The sequence below is a fragment of the Pan paniscus genome, chromosome 3, assembly GCF_029289425.2.
Source record: "Pan paniscus chromosome 3, NHGRI_mPanPan1-v2.0_pri, whole genome shotgun sequence".
Taxonomy (NCBI): Eukaryota; Metazoa; Chordata; class Mammalia; order Primates; family Hominidae; genus Pan; species Pan paniscus.
The window spans coordinates 165937149-165960011 of record NC_073252.2 but is presented as its reverse complement, the minus strand read 5'-3'; the positions used below and the strand labels follow the sequence as shown (position 1 = coordinate 165960011).

At 38.4% G+C, this 22863-nt stretch overlaps 2 protein-coding genes across 5 annotated transcripts in view; one reads left to right on the top strand and one right to left on the bottom strand.

The window, feature by feature from the left end:
• DDX60 (DExD/H-box helicase 60) overlaps window positions 1–22863 on the top strand; it is a 157219-nt gene that overhangs the window by 123705 nt on the left and 10651 nt on the right. The window lies entirely within an intron of this gene.
• Window positions 7774–22863, bottom strand: part of ANXA10 (annexin A10) — a 114636-nt gene continuing 99546 nt past the window's right edge. For both annotated transcript variants that reach the window (XM_003821800.5, XM_055111990.2), the window contains exons 9-14: window positions 18507–18560; window positions 18317–18410; window positions 16977–17072; window positions 14541–14599; window positions 11630–11752; window positions 7774–8942 (exon numbers count right to left, since the gene is read on the bottom strand). In XM_003821800.5, coding sequence (XP_003821848.3) covers window positions 8874–8942; window positions 11630–11752; window positions 14541–14599; window positions 16977–17072; window positions 18317–18410; window positions 18507–18560 — 495 coding nt within the window. In that variant the 3' untranslated portion in view covers window positions 7774–8873. The remainder of the gene's footprint in view (window positions 8943–11629; window positions 11753–14540; window positions 14600–16976; window positions 17073–18316; window positions 18411–18506; window positions 18561–22863) is intronic.

Sequence of the window (22863 nt, the reverse complement as noted above, 5' to 3'; positions counted from 1 at the left end):
GGAGGGTGGCTTAAGCTCCTATTTGAGGAAAGTAGGTGCTCTGGGTACCTGGAGATCTACCTGGATGTGGAGCAGAGAGGACCTCCCCTGCACCACGTTGTCTGTATAGGAAGGATGGGGCAGCTTGGGATGGTAATACAGGTGAATTGGTGCTCTGAATTCCTGGAGATCTTCCTGGGGACAGAGTGGGGAGATGCTCACTTCATCATAATCTATGTCCAGGAACAGTGGGGTGGTTCAGGCTACTGAACCAGATGAGTGGGTGCTCTGAATGTCTGGAGATTTGCCTGGGCATGAAGCAAAGAGGGCCTCCATGCACCAGGATCTCTGTACAGGAAGGACTGGGCAGGTCAGGCTGCTGATCCAGGTAAGCATGGTCCTCTGAGTTCCTGGAGATCTGCTTGGTATGAAGCAAGGAGTGCCCCCCTCTACCAAGATCTCTGCACAGGAGGGGTGAGGCAACTTGGGCTGCTGAATCAGGCAAGCAGATGCTCTGACTACCTGGAGCTTTGCCTAGGCATGGAGCAGAGAGCCATGCTAGACCACAATTTATGCCCAGGAAGTGTGGGGCAGCTCAGGCTGCTGAAGCAGGTGAATGGGTACCCTGCATGCATGGACATCTGTCTGGGCATGGAGTGGAGAGGGCCTGACTGCACCACAATCTGTGTCTATGAAGGATAGGGTGGTTCAGGCTGTTCGTCCAATCAAATAGATGCTCCAAGTGCCTGAAATTCTGCCTGGGAGTGGAGTGGTATGGACCCCATTGCATCATGATCTCAGGATAGCAGGCTGGGGCACCAAGAAATGGCACATGCAGACTGATTCCAGATTACTAAACTTGACCTGGCTGCAAATCTCACTGTCCAGGAGAAACTGCAGCTTTAGAAGTACTCCTCTTTCCCCAGGATTGCAACAGGGTAGAACACAATTCCAACACCTACTGCTGAGATGCTTTCCACAGTTCTGGCTGTGGAGGCCCCTACCCAACTCCAGGCCAGGCACTCCAGTCTCCCGCTTGAGACTAAAATGCCTATGTGGCAACACTGCCAGGTCACCCCAGAATCTATAACAGTTTCTGACTGAAAATCTATGTTGTCTGATATTAATATAGCCAAACCAAATCTCTTTTATTTGCTGTTTGCATAGAATATCTTTTCCCATCATTTTACTTCCAGCCTCTTTGTGCTTTGGGATCTAAAAGGAGTCTTTTCAGACAGTATATATTGGATTATGTTTTTTTTTTAATCTATTCTGCCAATGTCTACCTTTGGATTGGAGTGTTTAAACCATTTACATTTAAAGTAATTGCTAATATGGATTTTTAGTCTTATACTATTATTGTTCCTCATTTTCTCAATTGCCACTTCCTTTCATTTCCATTGATTTTTATGTTTTATCATTTTGATCCCTTCTCATTTTCTAACGTTATTGAAATATATCTTCCATTTTAAAAAATAAATTTGAATGTATATATGTAAGGTATACAACATGATGTTTTAAGATATAGCTATAGATAGTAAAATTATTACCATAGTGATGCAAATTAATTTGTTCATATTACCTAGTTACCCATTATTTTTCTTTCCTTGATATATAATATTTTACATATTTATGGGGTACATGTGAGTGTTTGTTGCAGGGATAGAATATGTAATGGTCCCATTGTTACTGCAATACCAAGGGTTTGGTCTAGGCCCTACTGCTCACTGCACAGAAAGCCAATCACTGAGATGATGAGTACTGCCAAGGAAGAAGGCTTTAACTTGGTGCTGCAGCCAAGGGGATGGGAGCTCAGTCTCCAATTCATCTCCCTGACTGACTAACTATGGGTTTATGTAGCAGGGAAGAAATGTAACCATGCATAAGAAAACAGGAACTAAGGAGGGGCAAGGAAGCCATCATCATGAATGAGAAGTCTGACAACTGGTGCTGTGATCTGGTGAGTTTCAGTCCTTTGATACTTTTCTGAGGCAAGTTTCAGTTCTTTGATACTTTTCTGAGAGGCCTGAAGATCCTGTCCAAAGGAAGGAACTCAGATAAAACAAATATAAGCTTCAAGCTTTAAGAGCAGAAGGATCGATTTCTACGTTTATCAAAAAGAACAGTATATGGGACTATTGGGTTGGTTTCAACATCAGGGTACTTGGGGTATCTGTCACCTTGCCTATTTATCCTTTCTATATTTTGGTATCATTTCAAGTTTTATCACAATATCCTTGCTAAGAATAGTCATCATAGTCTGCTACCAAACATTAGGACTTATTTTTTTCCATCTAAATGCATGTTAATACCCATTAACCAACATCTCTTTATACAGCCTCCTGCCTACCCACCTTTCCCACTCTCTGGTATCTAGCATTTTATTCTCCATGTTAATGAGATCAAGTTTCTTAACTCCCACATATGAATGAGAAGATGTGGTATTTGTCTTTCTGTGCCTGACTTATTTCACTTAGTATAATAACCTCCGGTTCCATTCATGTTGCTGCAAATGATGTGATTTCATTCTTCTATGGCCAATTAGTATTCTATTGTGTGTTTATGCCACATTTTCTTTATTGAGTCATCTATTGATAGACACCTAGGTTGATTCAATATCTTTGCTATTGTGAAGAGTGATACAATAACTATGAGTGCAGGTATCCCTCTGATATACAGATTTATTTTCCTTTGGATACATATTCAGTAGTGGTGTGTCCAGAGTTGGTTCCTTCTGGTGGGTTCATGGTCTCGCTCACTTCAAGAATAGAGCCGCAGACCTTTGCAGTAAGTGTTACAGCTCTTAAAGATGGCACAGACCCAAAGAGTGAGCAGCAGCAAGATTTACTGTGAAGAGCAAAAGAACAAAGCTTCCACAACGTGGAAGGGGACCCCAGCAGGTTGCCACTACTTGCTGGGGTGGCCAGCTTTTATTCCCTTATTTTTCCCCTCCCATGTCCTGTTTCTGTCCTATCAGAATGCCCTTTTCTCAGTCCTCCCCATGATTGGTTACTTTTAGAATCCTGTTGATTGGTCCATTTTATGGGATGCTGATTGATCCCTTTACAGAGTGCTGATTGGTGCATTTTACAAACCTCTTGCTAGCTACAGAGTGCTGAGTGGTGCGTTTTACAATCCTAGCCACAGAGTGCTGATTGGTGCTCTTTTTGTTTGTTTGTTTGTTTGTTTGTTTTTTGAGAGGGAGTCTCACTCTGTCGCCCAGGCTGGAGTGCAGTGATGCAATCTTGGCTCACTGCAAGCTCCACCTCCCGGGTTCACACCATTCTCCTGCCTCAGCCTCACCAGTAGCTGGGACTACAGGCGCCTGCCACCACATCCAGCTAAATTTTTGTATTTTTAGTACAGACGGGGTTTCACTGTGTTAGCCAGGATGGTCTTGATCTCCTGACCTTGTGATCCGCCCACCTCGGCCTCTCAAAGTGCTGGGATTACAGGTGTGAGCCACCACGCCCAGCCGATTGGTGCGTTTTACAATCCTCTTGTAAAACAGAAAAGTTCTCCAAGTCCCCACTGACCCAGGAAGTCCAACTGGCTTCACCTCTCAGTGGGATTTCTGGATCATGTGGTAGTACTGTTTTTAGTTTATTGAGAAATCTCCACACTGCTTTTTATAGTGGCTGCATAATTTACATTTCACCAACAGTGTTTAATAGTTCCCTTTTCTCTGGATTCTCACCAGCATCTGTTATTTTGTGATTTTTAAATAAAAGCCATTGTAACTCAGGTGAGGTGATATCTCATTGTGGTTTTGACTTGCGTTTCCCTGATTAGTGATCTTGAGCATTTTGTCATATATCTCTTGGCCACTTGTATTTCTTCTTGAGAAATGTCTATTCATGTCTTAGCCCAATTTTTAATGGGACTATTGGTTTTTTACTGTTGAGTTGTTTGAGTTCCTTATATATTCTGGATACAGCCCCCTTTTGAATGAGTAGTTTGCAAACAGTTTCTCCTATTCGAGCAGTTGTCTCTTCACTTATTGAATGTTTCTTTTGCTGTGCAGAAGCTTTTTTGTTTAATATAGTCCCTTTTGTCTATTTTGGGTTTTGTTGCTTGTGATTTTGAGGTTTTAGTCATAAAATCGTTGCATGGACCAATGTCCTGAAGAGTTTTCCCTATGTATTCTTCTAGTAGTTTTATAGTTTCAGGTATCACATTTAAGTTGTTAATCCATCTTGAGTTGATTTTTGTACATAGACATAGGGGTCTAGTCTCATTCTTCTGCATATGGCTAGCCAGTTTTTTTTAATGTACCATTTATTGAAGAAGGTGTCTTTTCCCCAGTGTATGTTCCTCATGACTTTGTTGAAGATCAATTGACTGTAAATATATAGATTTATTTCTTGAGTCTCTATTCTGTTTCTTTGGTCTATCTGTCTATTTTTCCATTAATACAATGTTGTTTTGGTTACTATAGGCTTGTAATATGTTGGGAAATCAGGTATTGTGATGTCTCTGGCTTTGTTTTTTGCTCAGGATTGCTTTAGCTTTTCTGGCTCTTTTTTGATTAATACAAGTGTCAGGCTAATTTTTTCTATTTTTGTGAAAACTGACATTGGTGTTTTGATAGGGATTGAATTGAATCTGTAGATTGCTTTGGGTTACATAATCATTTTGATGATATTAATTCTTCTGATCCATGAGCACATAGTATCTTTCCATTTGTCCTCTTTAATTTTTTCATCAGTGTTTTGTAGTTTTCCTAGTAGAAATCTTTCACTTCCTTCATTAAATTTATTCCTAGGCATTTTTTTTGGTAGCTGTTGTAAATAGGATTTAGTTCTTGATTTCTCTTTGGGCTATTTCGTTATTGGTGTATAGGCATGTGACTGATTTTTGTGTTATGATTTTGTATCCTGAAACTTTACTGCATATGCTTATCAGTTCTAGGAGTTTTTTGTGGAGTCTTTTGTTTTTTTTTCTTTTTTTTAAATAATATAAAATTCTGTTATCTGCAGAGAGGGACAATTTGACTTCCTTTTCCCCAATTTGGATGCATTTTATTTCTTTTTCTTAACTGACTAATCTGGCTAAGGTTTCCAGTAACATGTTGAATAGGAGTGATGCAAGCAGACATCCTTGTCTTGTTCCAGTTCCTGGATGAAATGCTTTCCATATTTCTCCATTCAGTATGATGTTAGCTGTGCGTTTGTAATAAATGACCTTTATTATTTTGTTATATGTTCCTTGTATACCTAGTTTGTTGACTGTTTTTATCATGAGGGAGTGTTGGATTTTATCAAATACTTTTTCTGCATCTATTGAGATAATCACGTTTCTTGTCCTTCATTCTGTTGATGTGATTTATCATCATATTTATTCATCTGCATATGTCAACCCATCATAGTACCCCTGGAATAAGTCCCACTTGTTTGTGATGTATTATCCTTTTGATGTGCTATTGGATTTAATTTGCCAGTATTTTCTTTAGGATTTTTGCATCTGTGTTCATCAGGTATATTGGCCTGTAGTTTTCCTTGTCTGGTTTTGGTATCAGCATTTGGTAATGCTGGCCTTGTTAAATGAGTTAGGGAGAATTCCCTCCTCTTCAGTCTTTTGGAATAGTTTGTGGAGGATTGATATAAGTTCTTCATTATACATTTGACAGAATTCAGCAGAGAATCTATTTGGTCCTGGTCTTTTCTTTGTTGGAAGACATTTTATTACCAATTCTAATTACTATTCATTATTGGTCTTTTCTTGTTTTCTATTTCTTTCTGATTCAATCTTGATAGGTTTTATGTTTGCACGAATTTATTCATTTCTCCTAGGTTTTGCAGGTTGTTAGCATACAGTTGTTCATAATAGTCTTTGATTATCTTCTATATTTCTGTGATATCAGTTTTAATGCCTCCATTTTCATTTCTGTTTTTGTTTATTTGTGTTTCTCTTCTTGGTTAGTCTAGCTAGAAGTTTATCAATTTTGATTCTTTTCTAGAAGAACCATTTCTTCATTTTGGTGATCCTTTGTATTGATTTTTTTAGTCTCAACTTCATTTAGTTCTGCTGTAATCTTTATTTTTCTTTTCTTCTGCTAATTTCGGGTATTGTTTGTTTTTGATCCTCTAGTTCCTTGAAGTGCATTGTCAGATTTTATTTGAAATATTTCTTTATGTAGTTATTTATTGCTATAAACTTCCTTCTTAGCACTGCTTTTACTGTATTACACAGGTTTTGGTATGTTGTGTTTCCATTTTCATTTGTCCAAGAAACTTTCTGATTTCCATCTTCATTTTTTTTACTGATCTGATGTTCATCTAGCAACATGTTGTTTGATTTCTACCTATTTGTATATACATTCCAAAGTTCCTCTTGTTATGGATTTTTAGTTTTATTTCATTGTAGTCTGAAAAGATGCTTGATATGACTTTGAGTTTTTAAAAATTCAATGGGACTGTTTTATGGTCTAATATATAGTCCTTTCTGGGGAATGTTGCATGTGCTGATAAGAAGAATGTGTCTTCTGTAGTTGTTATAGAAAATGTTCTATAAGTGTCCGTTAGGTCTATTTGGTATAAAGAGCCGTTTACTTATTTATTTATTTTTTGAGACAGGGTCTCACTCTGTTGCCCAGGTTGGACTGCAGTGGCATTATCACAGTTCACTGCAGTCTCAACCTCCTGGGCTCAAGCAATCCTCCCACCTTAGCCTCCCAAGTAGCTGAGACTACTGGTATGAACCACCATGCCCAACCCTAAAGTGCAGTTTAAATACAATATTTCTTTGTTAATTTCTCAATGATCTGCCTAATGCTAAAGGTGGGGTGTTGAATTCTTGCAATATTATTGTATTGGAGTTCATCTCTCTGTTTAGATCTGGTAGTATTTATTCTCTGAATCTGGATGCTCTAATGTTGGGTACATATATATTTAGAATTGTTATTTCCTTTCACTGGATTGGTTCTTTTATTATTATGAAATGACTTATGTAGTCTTTTTTTTACTTTTTGACATAAAGTCTATTTTATGTACTATAAATATAGCTACTCCTGCTTGCTTTGGGTTTCTGTTTGCTTGAAATATCTTTTCCATAGTTTTATTTTCAGTCTATATGTGTCTTCATAGGTGAAGTGCATTTCTTGTAGGCAGCATATAGTTGGATCTGTTTTTAGCCTTTCAGCTAGTGTATATCTTTTAAGTGGAGAATGTAATCTGTTTTTATTCAAGGTTATTACTGATATATGAGGTTTTGTTCCTATCATATTGTTAGTTATTTACTGGTTGTTTTGTATATTCTTTGCTTCTTTTTTTTTCCTCTGTTTCTTCTTATGGTTTGGTGTTTTTCAGTGGTGGTACCATGTGACTCCTTTCTCTTCCTCATTTGTGTGTTTGCTTTACTAGTGAATTTTACACTTTCATGTGTTTTCAGGATGAGAATTTTCTTCCTTTTGGTTCCAGGTTACACTCACCCATCCTGCCTCTGGTTTCAGTCCTGGCTAGATTGTGGCATCAGTTTAGGTTATTCCCCAAATCTGATCTCGTGAGTATTTTTTCTTTGTCACTCCTAACTTTCTGAACCTTGAGAGACAGAAGAGACCATGCTCTACTGATGGCACAAAAAAAGCATATCATAACTTCCAAAAGTCGTTGAGGCTGCTGTTAAAAGGTGAAGATAAAAACAGAGAGAAATGGCTTTTTCACATAGCTTGGGCAAGTAGTTGGTTAAGTACTGTCACAAAGAATAGCTGGAAGTCAAACACACACACATGCACGCGCGCACACACACACACACTATATATATATATATATATATATATATCTTTATATATATATATTTTTTTTGAGACGGAGTCTTGCTCTGTCTCCCAGGCTGGAGTGCAGTGGCATGATCTAGGCTCCACCTCTCCGGTTCACACCATTCTCCTGCCTCAGCCTCTCAAGTAGCTGGGACTATAGGTGCCCACCACCGTGCCCGGCTAATTTTTTGTATTTTTAGTAGAGACGGAGTTTCACCGTGGTCTCAATCTCCTGACCTCGTGATCCACCCGCCTCAGCCTCCCAAAGTGTTGGATTACAGGCGTGAGCCACCGCGCCTGGCCACACACAGTATTTTTACACCCAAATCTCTTATACGTCTAATCCAGGCAAGCATATATCTGGCTGCATTTTACTGGTTTATATCTTTTTTTTTTTTTTGAGACAGAGTCTTGCTGTGTCGTCCAGGCTGGAGTGCAGTGGTGCGATCTCGGCTCACCACAACCTCTATCTCCTGTGTTCAAGCGATTCTTCTGCCTCAGCCTCCTGAGTAACTGGGATTACACCACCTGCCACTATGCCCAGCTAATTTTTGTATTTTTAGTAGAGACAGGGTTTCACCATGTTGGTCAGGCTGGTCTCGAACTCCTGACCTAGTGATCTGCCTGCCTTGGCCTCCCGAAGTGCTGAGATTATAGGCATGAGCCACCATGCCCGGCCGCATTTTGCTGGTTTACATCTTTACTTATTTTTAAAGCCTGCTGTAGATGATCACGCTAGCTTTATTGTAATTGTATAGGAGTCTCAAAAATTCCCCAAACTAGGATGGTCACACTGCATTTTCCTTGGTCTTTCAAATCATGATAAAGACAGCCTTGAGCAGACTCTCTTGTTGTAGGTTGTTGATGGTTCACATTTAAATAAAATCTATTCCAATGCAATTTTTCTATTATTCCATCATGCACAATTTATTTAATTGCTGATTAGATAGTAGGCAAATTCAGTATCATATACTTTCATTCATAGTTTTCTTTGGCTTAGAATAATTTCAAAGATAGAAGAGAAAATATGATTGTATAGTTTTGTTAATAGTGCCATGAACAGTACAAATTTGTGAGAACATCTCTATTTGGAAGTGTCTAGAAAGAGGAATGCACAGTACTCCAAGTCCTCTTCATTTTAGTAGTCCTCAGCATCACCAGCACAGATGGCAAGCAGTGCTTTCTTATAATGCCCTGAAGCAAAATTCTGAAAAGAAAAATATAATATATTTGAAATAAAATATCATAATAGTTCTAAAAAGGAAGCATAATTCCTCTGGACTGCACTATGAAAGAGCCATGGACCATTAGCCTTTCTAAACTTATTTACTTTTCTCATCTAAAGATTTAACATGCCCTAAGTACTATTCCCACTGAAAGTTGTTGAAGAATAATGCTCTGGTTACAGTCAGTAGTATGTGGTTTATATAAAGTTGGTTGAACCTGAATGTGTATTTATAAGAACAATAACTTGCCTTAGAATTAAATATTCTCCTCAACTTTAGGAAGACGTACCCTAATGTTATTATTATTATTGTTATAAATTAATGTAGAATGTGGAGAACAAATTCATATGTCTCAAAAGATTTAAAAATATTTATAATTATTAATGTAGTAATTCTACCTCAAGAAATATATATTAAGAAAGTTATTATCAATCATTGATAAGCACAAAGTTTTGTGCTAAAAATATATACACCATAATATTATGTATAATAGTGAAAAACTGAGAAGCAATGTATAATAATGTGAGGTAGTTTGTGTACTTTATAGCTTATACAGCAGAATACCATGATTCAATAAAAATACTCTTTTACATAGCAAAACATATTATTATTTATATAGTTTTAGAAAATGACTGAAAGTACCTGTCTTAGTGTGTTCAGGCAGCTGTGACAAAAGTACCATAAACTGGGTGACTTATAAACAATAGGAATTTATTTCTAACAGCTCTAGAGGCTGGCAAGGCCAAGATCAAGCAGATGTGGTGCCTGCTGAGTGCCTGTGTCTCGTAGACAGCCTTCTTCTCATTCTAAGCTCACATGGCAGAAGGGAAAAAGGTGTTCTCTTTGGCCTATTTTATAAGGACATTAATCCCATTCATGGGCTCCACCTTCATGACCTAATCACCTCACAAAGACCCCACCTCCTAGTATCATCACTTTGGGGTTAGAATTTCAGCAGATACATTTTCAGGAGACACAAACATGCACACCATAGCAGAATAAAAGTTTATTAATGATTTTCTGTAGAAAATTAGGGAGGTTTTAATTTTCTTGTAATGGTCTTCTATAATTTCTATATTTTCCAAAATCAATGATAGTAATAAATAAATATTATAAAATGTTTCTTTGTTAAGTATCAACTTTCATATTAAGGTGCTTTGGCACAAAGTCATGTAATGATAATTCAGTCCTTTAAATGTACATAGCAAAGTTGCATTAATTACATTTTCATATTAGCAGACTTTGAGGCGGTTGTTATTAATTATAATAAGTGCCTAAGAACTAATTTATTCATTTAGAAAATGAATTATGCCATGCATTTCTCATCACTAAAAGAGTTTAGAGTTTTGAAAGTGGCTGTAGGAGAGTTTTATCAAAGATGAAGGAATAAGATTTCTCTTAACTGCTCCATCAACTCTTCCTCTTAGAAACCATTTCAGCTCTCCAGAGGCCTACAAAGTCTTCTGTATTATGTGATCTCTTGGGCTTTAGATTGCTTCTAGATTACTCTTTCAATAAACTAAAACACTGCTTCTTGGAATTACAAATTTCAGATGAAAACAACGTGAACAAGGTAATAGCTTTTAGTTCTGCACAAAATATAAGTTCAGTTCTATTCTTATGTCCCTGTGCTTGGCTTGGTTTAATGCTCTGCTCTCACCATCCTGAAATTCTTGAAACTTTTTTGAACACGGTGCCAAGCATTTTTATTTTCCACTAGGCTCTCAGTTAGTAAATGGTCCTATATATTCTGAGGATTCTTTGTTAGGTTGTATCAAAATGCATGAAGTTTAAAAGTATCAGAATGAAAAAACTGGCTTGTTCAGTACTGAATCATTGCTCCTTTGCCCTTCAAGGGCTAAAGGGATAAGGATATGTAGAGTTGTATATAGCTAGGAACATTAAGTCCCTCCGAATTAGCAGTTTATGATATTTGACTGACTGCCCTGCCTTCTATGACAATATGAGAGGACAGCTCAACTGATTTAAGAAACCTCTTCAAAAGTAATGCAGCCTTTTGCAATATATATTTTTCCTGAGCCTGATCATACTTCAGAATTTAGCTCTTTAAGCACAATTATAGAGAATGAATATTTTGCATGACTGCATCAATGCTTCTGGGTAAAACACATCAAAGAGGAATAAGTTCTGTCGCTGAGGTAAAGGGTTCTCTTTTTTTTTTCTTTTTCTTTTTTTGAGATGGAGTCTCACTCTGTTGCCCAGGCTGGAGTGCAGTGGCGCAATCTCAGCTCACTGCAAGCTCCACCTCCCGGGTTCAAGCGATTCTCCTGCCTCAGCCTCCCAGGTAGCTGGGACTACAGGCGTGTGCCACCACACCCGGCTAATTTTTTGTATTTTTAGTAGAGACGGGGTTTCACCGTGTTAGCCAGGTTGGTCTGGATCTCCTGACCTCGTGATCTGCCTGCCTCAGCCTCCCAAAGTGCTGGGATTACAGGCATTAGCCACCACGCCCAGCTGAGGTAAAGGGTTTTCTAAGTTAGCACCTGCCGATGTTCTAAAGACTGTGTAGAGGAAAAAAACTAGGTTATCCCTGTCTGAATAGTTAACTTTTTAGAGTCTGCCATGAAGTTATTTGAATGAGAGCTTTTATCTCAGTTTCAAAAAGGAGAAAAAGTGGGTCCAAATAAATCATGTGTCGGAAACTTACTCTGATATCATGAAATAGGGATTTTCCATATCGCTCTTTGTATCGTTTCCTTATGGTCAGCAGGTCTATTTCACTTCTGGCAATGAGAATCCTGATTACAGTTTTATTATGGAAACCAAAGTCCTAAAAGATACAGAAAAGTGGGAGAAATGAGAAGACAGCGTCCTAAAAGTCAGTCTGTCCCAAGTGGACACACCCCTTTTCTGTAGTCATTTTCTCTTCTTCCTGAGTTCTTCCAACACTGGCATCACTGGCCACACAGGCTGTGGCTCAGATCCTGAGTCATTTCTGTCACTTCTCCCTCTCCCTTACCGCATGCTGACAGTGAATTATTCTCTTCTATTTTCTGAATGCCTTGTGCTGTCTATTCCAGTGCCACGACCTTGACTCTGACCCTTATCATTTCACCCTGATTCTGCAATAGTTGCTCCCCCTTTCTAGCCTTGTTAACCTTCACACTGTCCCACTTACACTGCATTATAAACTGCAAATCTGATCCTGTGGTCCTTCCTGGTAAGAATTCTTCCTTGGAGGGGAAGACATTCTCAGCTCTGTCAGATGGACATTGATTTGTCTAAGACAGCAGTAACATTTTAATTTTATTTTCTTGTCATCATTGAGAAATTATAAAAAATTAGAATTCTAGGTGATTCAAATATTTGCCGATTTAAATTCAAATGCAGAAAAATACAAAATCAATGTCTGTATGCTAGCCCCAGAAATACTGCACCCTAACAAATCAGTTTCAAATTGTCTTTCCAAACAGAGTAATCGTGACATCTAGTGGCCAGAAAACAGAATCTGATTTTTGAAGACAATGTTTTGAATGTATATTACTAATAAACTTTTCATAATTTGAGGTGGTTAAAATGAATGATCTAACAAGTACTCAAATTTAAAATGTAGATCGTTCACTTTAGAGTTCACTGGAGGAGAACACAGAATATATCTTTGGTTCAGGGGTGATTAAAGCAGCTTTTTGACAAACATTTGACATTTGAGGTCTTCAAGTATCAAAAATTTCATTACTTGAATATACAATCCTTCTCTGTACCTACAAACCATTTGTGAATACGCATATCTTCCTTTTGCCTTATAACACATACACAGCAAAAATACAGTTTTCATGTACTATTAGAATAAGTAGCCTTGAATTTGTGCATAATTGGAATCAAGGTAATTGTGGTTATTTTCCCATAATCATTCACAAGTGAAGCTTCATACTGTTGTTGTAGTGGTTGGTTCTTTGAGAAAGAAACAATTGAAATCATCCTATAGCATTTCCAAATACACTATTTCAAATAAATGTTTAACCAAATCAACTGTTTCTCCTAGAAAATAGAATAGGAGAGAAGCAAGACTGTGAGCATTGATCTTCCTTTTGTGTTCTGGGGTTATCCAGGTTCTTCCTTTGCATAAATGAGAAAATACACTGCAGAAGATATATAATGACATACTCCTGACTATTAACATATTTTCCCAGCATGCTGGCTACTTTTAAGAAGTATATCTGTTAAATTTACTTTGAGGATAAAACTGATGATTAAAATTACTGTATTATTGGATTATTTTTAATCATTTTCTTTGAGTTTTCAAGGCTACGACACGTGTATAATTATCTGTATGAGACTTTCTTTTTTTTTTTTTTTTTTTTTTTGAGACGGAGTCTTGCTCTGTCGCCCAGGCCGGAGTGCAGTGGCGCGATCTCGGCTCACGCAAGCTCCGCCTCCGGGGTTCAGGCCATTCTCCTGCCTCAGCCTCCCGAGTAGCTAGAACTACAGACGCCTGCAACCACGCCCGGCTAATTTTTTGTATTTTTAGTAGAGACGGGGTTTTACCGTGTTAGCCAGGACAGTCTAGATCTCCTGACCTCGTGATCCACCCGCCTCGGCCTCCCAAAGTGCTGGGATTACAGGCATGAGCCACTGCGTGCGGCCGAGACTTTCTTTTTTTGTTTCATGTAGATATGGATAAGGAGTGCATTATGTGATGCACTTAAGTGTTTGTTTTTTAAAAAATGAACGCTCCAGGCCGGGCGCGGTGGCTCACGCCTGTAATCCCAGCACTTTGGGAGGCCGAGGCGGGCGGATCACGAAGTCAGGAGATCGAGACCATCCTGGCTAACACAGTGAAACCCCATCTCTACTAAAAATACAAAACAAGATTAGCCTGGTGTGGTGGTGGGCACCTGTAGTCCCAGCTACTTGGGAGGCTGAGGCAGGAGAATGGCGTGAACCCGGGAGGCGGAGCTTGCAGTGAGCCAAGATCGCGCCACTGCACTCCAGCCTGGGTGACAGAGCAAGACTCCATCTCAAAAAAAAAAAAAAAAAAAAGAATGCTCCAAAGTATGTGTGACTGAATAACACACTGAAGTATGAAAAACATTCCCATTTAATTACAAAAATAGATTTAGAGTTTATGGTTTTCTAGTTATCACTTTAAATACTTTTTGAAAATAGTACAAAGTTTAAAAATATCCATTGACATAATTTCGTGTATTGAAACTTCACGAACGTGGCAATTGCTTGCTGAGAGTTTGTAATATTTTGACATTTTCTGCTTAATGCCATATGTTTTGTACTTGCATAAGTCTGATGTGGGGGTCTTTGGAAGCATACAAAAACATTTGAATTTACCAGTTTCTGCAGATATTAAATAATCTCTAAAGTGCACAGGGAGATACACCCCAAATATGGTTCCCTAAATTTGATACAGAAAGCAGAACATTATTTTTATCTGATATGTCTTATTTTTGGTGTCTAAACCAGTTTTTTTCACTTGGGTGTATTTTCTTTGTACATACAAGTTCAAAAATGGTAATGAACATTTAAATGATGGAAGTAAAATTAATCCTTTGAGAAAACAGACACAATTTCTGGAGAAATTTTAAAAATATATGAGTCTTACTTACATGAATTGCACTATATAATCTATAAGCAAAATAGGCTGGTTTGTCTCGAACACAGAGAACTAGGAGAAATCAGAGAGAGAAGAAGAAACATTGAGAGTGAAAACATATATTTTCGTCAGAATTTGAGAAACAATAACACTTTTCCTGTTACAATTCTTGCATTGTATTGTAAGGTCAACACTTAGAATAATGGTAACACTATAAGCCACAGGAAAAAGATATAAAGCAACAACATTATAATGAGTCATGCAGATTTTCACTTGGTCTATTTCTATCTGTTGGAACTCTTGTTAGTTCCTTCATGTAGCCTAATGAAGAAAACTTTATCATCTTCTTTTTTTTTTTTTTTTTTTTTTTTGAGACGGAGTCTCGCTCTGTCGCCCAGGCTGGAGTCCAGTGGCGTAATCTCGGCTCACTGCAAGCTCCGCCTCCCGGGTTCACGCCATTCTCCTGCCTCAGCCTCCCGAGTAGCTGGGACTACAGGCGCCTGCCACCACGCCCGGCTAACTTTTTGTATTTTTAGTAGAGGCGGGGTTTCACTGTGTTAGCCAGGATGGTCTCGATCTCCTGACCTCACGATCCGCCTGCCTCTGCCTCCCAAAGTGAAAACTTCATCATCTTTATCTGAAAACTAAATTAATAGAGCTTCAAAGAGACCTAGGTTATTAACACTATTATAGATTATTATTATTATTGTAGGATTCAATTTTATATAGCTCCTATGTAATCTGTTCACCTATTTGAATGCTATTTTTAGTAACTTATAGATTTGTGAGTAGACCTGAAATCTCTTAAGGGGAAACTATGGACCACAACTGGTCTAGACCAGTTCTAGAAGTTATCTAATAAAAACTGCTAAGGTGGTAGGACAGCCTAGAGCCTGGTCAACAGCTACCTTGCTGGAAGTCAGTTGATGATCATAAACATTCAGTAGTGTTTATCTGAAGAGGTTAACAAATTAATACATGAATAGGTAATGTATGAGAGGCTATAATTTCTAGCCAGAATGAAATAATCATAACAGTATTTCCCTGGTAGTTTAAGTAATTATTTTAGATTGTGAGATTATACCCTCATCTTTTCTTTCATTTTTAATACACGAAACCTTCATAATCACTCTTGAGTCACTACTCCTTAAAAGTTCCTTGAAGGCAGTGAACTTTTGCTGTTTTTGTTGTTTCATTGTTCTATCTGCAGTGCCTAAGTCAGTGTCTAGAACAGTAGGTGCTGAATAAATGTCTGCTGAGTGAATAAATCAGTTGAAATGTTTTCTGCCATTTCTAATGTCCACCACTTCCTCTCTTATGCCCACTGCTTTGTGGCAGGGGTCTATAGTGGAAAGAAAGCTATCTTGAGATTCGTATATTATGAATTTTAGTCATAACTTTGTTGCTAATCAGCTGATAGGCTTGGAGGCAGTTACTTAGTTTCCTTAGGCATTGTTTATAAAATGAAGGATTTTGATGTAATATATGGTTATTAAATTTTGTAGAGAATTTTCTGGAATAAATGTAACATTTTCAGAAAAAATACACAGTTATTAATAGTCATCTATTGCATACTATTTTAGGGGTTTCATGAAACTGTTTTCATGGAACCCTAGCTTGAGACTTCTTTACTAGATAAGCTACAAAAATTCCTTTATCTGTCAGCTCTCACGCCCATGTATGCCTCTGCCATTCAAGGATGGAAAATCACAATATTCATTTATTCAACTAGTATCTAAGTGATTACTTGACTATGCCTTCGATGGAGATATTTCATAATGACCCCCTTTGGTCGTCCCTGAAATGTGTGCTGTCAACTCACCAGCACAGTACAAGACAAAGGTAATTCTATTGCACAGGTAGTTCTATTGCAGTTTTTCGGGATAACTCGCCCCATTTTGTCATCTATGGAGGGATATCATTTCTTACTTAGGAAGGAGCAAGAGGTGTGCCACTATCACAATAGCCTGAGGAAAATCACTACTTGGTAAATCTCTTTTATGGTAGGATTTACTCCTAAACCAAAATTTATTAGTAATGGTCACTAAAATATCCTTTTCCTCCTAAAGAGAAGAAAACCATACTGTTAAGTATTTATCGGCTCTTGGACAAGGGAATGGAAGTCAGTAAAGATAAAATGGATTGAACAGTGTGAGAAGCCAATTCAAAGAGAAAATATCTGAGAATGATGTGTTTTCTGGTATGAAAGTTGAACTAGCTATTAGGGAAGGGTATCAGTTCGTTAAAGTTATCAGGTTGCCAGTTTAGTGCATTTTATCAGTAGCTGATGTACTCTTCCCCTATGGAGTTAATGTCCTTTTAAATAATAAAATTCAAGGGAAAATGACTCGATCAAGAGCTTACTCATGCATCTTTAGTTCAATCAGAGCCACTCAGCATTTATAGAGAAATAAAATGTCTGCTGTGCTTCAAATAATTTATTACTTACCAATTGCAACCAGCAGCTCCTGAAAGTATCCATCATAACATTCATTAATGGCATCTACCATATCTTGCCCAGAAATATTTTGAAATTCCTGGAAAACTTTAACAAATTTATGTAATTCAAAGGAGATTTTGAAAATATTATAAATTTATAATACAAATATTAGATTGTTACACACAGTAAAAATCCATATTTTCCATAAAATAATTAAAAGTACTACTGCTATCAATTCTGTTTGCTATAAATACCATTGAAACAAATATAAATACTCTTAGTAGAGTCAGCATAAATCTTGAACTTCAAAGACCTGTTATTATTCTCTTCTCCTGGGGAACAAATGCCACCTCCAGTGGGACCCACTAACTCACTGCTGATTTAAATTGAGAGGAAGCACACAACAAGCCATTATTTATGGACCAGTTATTTAGGACATATATAATAGGCTTATGTCAGCAGCAAACTTCCTACTAGAGCTTAAATATGAGAATTAAGTGTAAAAGTCCTCTCTGTGATGATTAAAATAGCAGTCAAAGTATCTATAAAGAATATTCTGAGAAATATGAAATCAACTTTTTGGGTGTAGACTAGGGTTTACTAATTTAGAATTGTGTTAAATTAAGATTCTTTATTTCACAAACTTAGTTATCTGACTACCCCAGGCAACTTTAGTTCTCATCCATTCTTACTGAAAATTAGAAGCAAGAAGATGTCTTTTCATTATTATTATTATGATTATCATTAAGACAAGTAATGTCTCTTATTGACTTGTAAAGTCTAGATGTGGGATTGGGGTAGGGTAGGCCATCTGTTGAAAATTTTCAGCCATTTGCGTACTTTATATAGAAAAAAACAAATTTTTTTTTAATAAAAGAAAAAGACACTGTAGTTTAGGGAATGTCAAACAAAGGGCAAACTAACATGAGTGCACCCTCTAAGACCAATAAGATTCCGTCGATATTGCAGAAATCATGACATCAATACTAATGGCCTTGATGCAGTATTGACTGGTTAAACTATATTTACTATGCATTTTGCAAGACAACATATAATATACCTAATAGGAAACAGCTAATATATTTGAATAAGTACTCCATCAAATACAGAGATTATTTTTTAAATGCTCAGTTTTTGAAAGTTATTGGAAAAAATATTAAGGAAATATTTATTCCTTAGTAATGTCATTAAATAAGGCACATCTTATAAACAAAATTCAAAATAAGTACCTTTGAGATAACTGACTTTCCGCTATTTCCTTGTAATATTTCATTTTTGTTTCCAGTTAACCACCTTCTTTTTGTTATATAATTGGTCAGTAGCTGGAACGAAACCCAGTTAATAATTACCCAGCCACAGCTGCTGGTAGCTCTTGTTGCACAGGATCATTTGCAGCATGGTTTTGTGCTCCCCCGTCTTCTGCTGACAGGCTTCCCATAGGACCTGGAACATTAGCCAGCAGAGAAGTAGCATCAGAACCACTCCAGCCCATTTTAACCAAGGTTCTTTGCAGTCAGTCTGAGAACTGATTCTAGTTACCATTGCATCCTGAGCAGCCATCACAGGGTCTGTATATCCTTCCTCTCTGGTCCCCTGTAAAGTAAGCACAGGTTTTCCATGTAAATGTTCTTAGTCAGCAACTCATATTGGATTAGTGAGACTGAAATCCTTGAACCACCAAACATTCTGATTGTTCCTAAGGAACTTCTTTTATTATCTGGAGTAAGTGTTCATTTCCTGATTTCGTGAATACTTTAGAAGATAGTGTATAAGGTTTTGTCTTAAAATGTGCATTACTTTATTTTACCTTTTCTTTGCAGCACTGGTAATGTTTGAAAGACATTTAGGCATTTTTCAGTTTTCCAAGTCTCTGTGCAGTATCTTCTCCCTTATCAAACTGAGTATCCACTGCCTGACCATGGCAGTGGGTGTTAGAAATGAGTGTTAACATTGTTAGAGCAAAAATGCAGAGAAAGTCCGTCTCTGACTTGCACAATAGGATTTATACAACAACAAAATAGTAATGAAGTTCAGACTTTGTGCAGTGAGAATATTTTGTAAATCTGTTTAACTCTCACTCCATTATCATTTAGAGAACAGACATGGTCCAGTTGATCATTTCAAACAGGAGGGAAGGGGTGCTAACCAATGCAGGGTCCATTGATTCCTGAGGGTTATGAGGGCCAGTGGGGAGAAGGAGGTAGGGAGGCATGTTATCAGTCTAATTAACTGTTTCTTTTGGGTCAAGATATAGAGGGGAGGCTTTCTCCTTGCTCCAACTATGTTCAGAGAACACTGAAAGTACAGTAGCTTCTGCTTCTACCATTTTTCTTTTTTTGAGACAGGGCCTTGCTCCATTCCACAGGTTAGAATGCAGTGGCATGATCATAGTTCACTGTAACCTTGACCTCCTGGACTCAAGCAATCCTCCTGCCTCAGCCTCCCGAGTAGCTTGGACTGCAGGCGTGTGCCACTATGCGTGGCTAATTTTTTTTTTTCTCAAAAAGAGGATCTCGCCATGTTGACAAGGCTGGTCTTGAACTCCTGGCCTCAAGTGATTCTTCCGTCTCAGCCTCTCAAAATGTTGGGGTTACAGGCATGAGCCACTGTGCCTAGTCCTGTCATCTTTTAGGATACTGGGAATAGCCACAGTGCAGTGAATCCAGTGAGACAGCAAGAGGGCACAGGGAGGTCTTGAACACAACTTCCTTGAATAAACCTCAGTCCCTAAATAGTATGAATGGGATCCCAAATTTCTTACCGGTTCCTGATGGAGGAACTTGCAATCTAGCTGAGAACCTGTGGGGAAGCTTGCCAGACTGAGTTGTTTATGACCATGGCAGGGACAGTGTTCCAGCAGCCAAGGGCTACAGGATAGACCGCATTGATTTGAACTATGTGGGAGACACAGCTAGACCTTTGGGGGAGTCTTCAGCTCCCGTGAGAGTAAAGGTGAGGCTAAATCATCATGAAAGGTTTCTCTGACCAAACTGGTCAGTTTGGCTCTGACCTAAGTAAGACAGAGAAAAGATCATAAATTAAATCAGTGGCTTATCTTGGCAGCTAACACTGATAAATGCCCATATGCTGGTCATTGACACCTCATATATTCAATGTCCAGAATTGCCAAGAATTGCTATTCCATAGTCAAGATCAGCCAAAATGCAGGCAATATCTTGATCTAAGGACATAGTGGTGACCTTCTTGTTGCCAAGATAGTTCATTAACCACACACACACATCTCTCTACCAATTGCCTTCTTGGAAAGAAAGGAGGAGGATGGCCAGAAATCTGAGAGTCAAATACTTAACCCAATAAAAGTATGAATGACATTGAACGTGCACCCACATTCACTATTCAAAGTATCACACAGATGAAATTTGCCATTTTAGATTAAATATTAGGGCTGTTTTTCTTGATAACAAAAAGCTAGAGGCATATGAGAAAGTGCAATTTATTCACAAAGAAATAAGTAAGCTACCATTTTTGCATAAATGTTTAGCCCTGGAACATTTAATGTTTAATCATAACTCAAAAGTTGTATGTCCCCTAAAGGTGAACAACTGATGGGAAATAGGCATGAGTTTGTCAGTCACATTTCTTCTTGCTCAATTTCCTTTGCTTAAAATACCAAGAGACTAAGACTGCACATATGCAATTCTTATTTTGAAATCTGTGTATTAAAATAAAGGAGTGAATAATGTTATTGAGTGGTAGGACTATGGGTGTTATTTTCAAATCATGGAAATGTTGAGGTGCAGGTACCTTAGGAGTCCCACCTCATATTTTGGAGATAAAAATTAGAGATATTAAGTGAATTGCCCAAGGTCTGATTGTTAGAGAAGAATGTGTATGAAATATCAGTGGCATTTCTGACTCTGAGGTCTGGTTACCATACTCTTCCCTTAGCCTAAATAACTTATTTTTACACAATATGTTCTGGCTCCCTTTCAAATTCTCTCTTATGATTTTAATTAATACCAAGCAACAAATAATTGGAAGCAATTAATATGCTATATCTTCTGTGACTACATGCCATTTATTTAATAACATACATTTGTGGTAATTCTTAGTCTTCATCTTATTGAATCAATCAGTAGGATTTGGTATAATCGACACTCTCTTCTTCTTGCTATACTTTCATCACTTGGCTTCCAGGATCCTGCAATCTATTTCATTTTATTGGTTACTCCTCAGTCTTGTGAACTGGTTTCTCTTCTTTTCAATCTCTTAATTTTGGAAGGTCCAAGTAGTCAGTCTTTGATCATCTTTTTGTCTGTATTTACATTTCTTCTCTTGATAATGTTATCTACTCATGTGGCTTTAAATTCCATCTATATTGTAATGATACCCATTTGTCTTACCCATTTATTTATTTACATCTCTAGCAAAGATCTGTCATCTGAACTTCAGATATGTATATTCCAATTGCCAATTCAGCATGTCCACTTGATTTTCTAATATACATATCAGGTTTAGCATGTTGAAAATTCAATGCCTCGACTCCCTCCACCTCAAACTCTTTCTATAGTCTCAGTCTTCCACACTGCACTTCATCCTTTCTGTTGCTCAGACTAAGAAACTGAGAGTCACATTTGATTCCGTTTTCTTCGGCCTTTTCATAGTCCACATCCAATTCCTCAGGAAATAATACAGACACTGCCTTCAAAATGACACAGGATTTTTTTTTCTGTGCGTTTTGCCAGTTGGAGACCTCTGTGGCTGGCAATGCTCCTGCCTGGGCCTTGCTCACCCTGGGCTTGTGGCAGGAGGTACCCTGCCCATTCAGCCTGTTGGGCTGCATTTGCCTTGCCACCTGGCCTGGATCCTGTGGCCACTGTGACTGCGCACTCAGCCCACAGAGTGAGGGGATGTGTGAGCGAGTGAGCATGGGGTCCAGCTGGCTGTTCCAATTGCTGGCATAGGTGCGGGCTCCATGTGGGGCTTGTGGCTGGACCAGGCATGTCACAAGTGACTCCGATGTCCAGACGAAGGGGACATGGTGGTGCCTGAAAACTTGGAGACTCCAGGTGAATAGGGGTGTGTTAACAGCTCTTTTAGTTCCACCATCGACAGCCTGACTAAAGGGGGCATGTGGAGCCAAGCAGCTACTTTTCCTGTTGCTTGGTGAGTGGGAAGGGAGTGCTACAGGGCTACAGCTCTATTCACACTCACTGTTTGGCAGGTCCCAAGTTTTTGTCCCACATCCAAGGAGAATGAGGTTACACTGACAGTCAGTGGGTGAGCAAGGCGAAGAGTTTTATTGAGTGAAGAAACAGCTCTCAGCAAAGAGGGAGACCCAAGTTGGGCAGCCCCCTTACCCAAAGTCAGGTAGTTCCTCCCCCACCACCCGAAGGTGGGCAATCCCCTGCTCTGACTGAGTCCAGCGTTTTTATGGGCTCAGAATGGGGGCGTATGTGCTGATTGGTTTGTTAGGACGCAAAAAGGCTAAAAAAAGGCACCACTGAAAGATGGGCGCAACAGTGTAAAAAACCAATTAGGGAAGGGTAGGAATATGTAAAATAGGTGAAGGCTGGGGATCAACCAGAGGAAAGCACCTCACATGGGAAGAGGGGTTCCCAATCCGGTCTGTGGATTTATCTGAGACTTGTAGATGGGTTTTCAGCTTTAAACTGTCTTTGGTGTGAAGGTTGGGTTTTACCATCCCTATCTGCCTAAAGATTTGTCTGTCTCCTGCTGCTATCTAAAATACATCCAGAAACTGGGCACTTATCACCACTGCCAATGCTCTCCTATGGGTCCGAGGTAATATTACAGCTAGCTTTACTGCTGAAGCAGCCTCCTTACAGGCTTCTGTTTCTACCTTTGTCTCCCTGTAGTCTTTTCTCAATATAGCAGCTATTGTGAATATTTTAAAGCATAAAACCACGTTCCT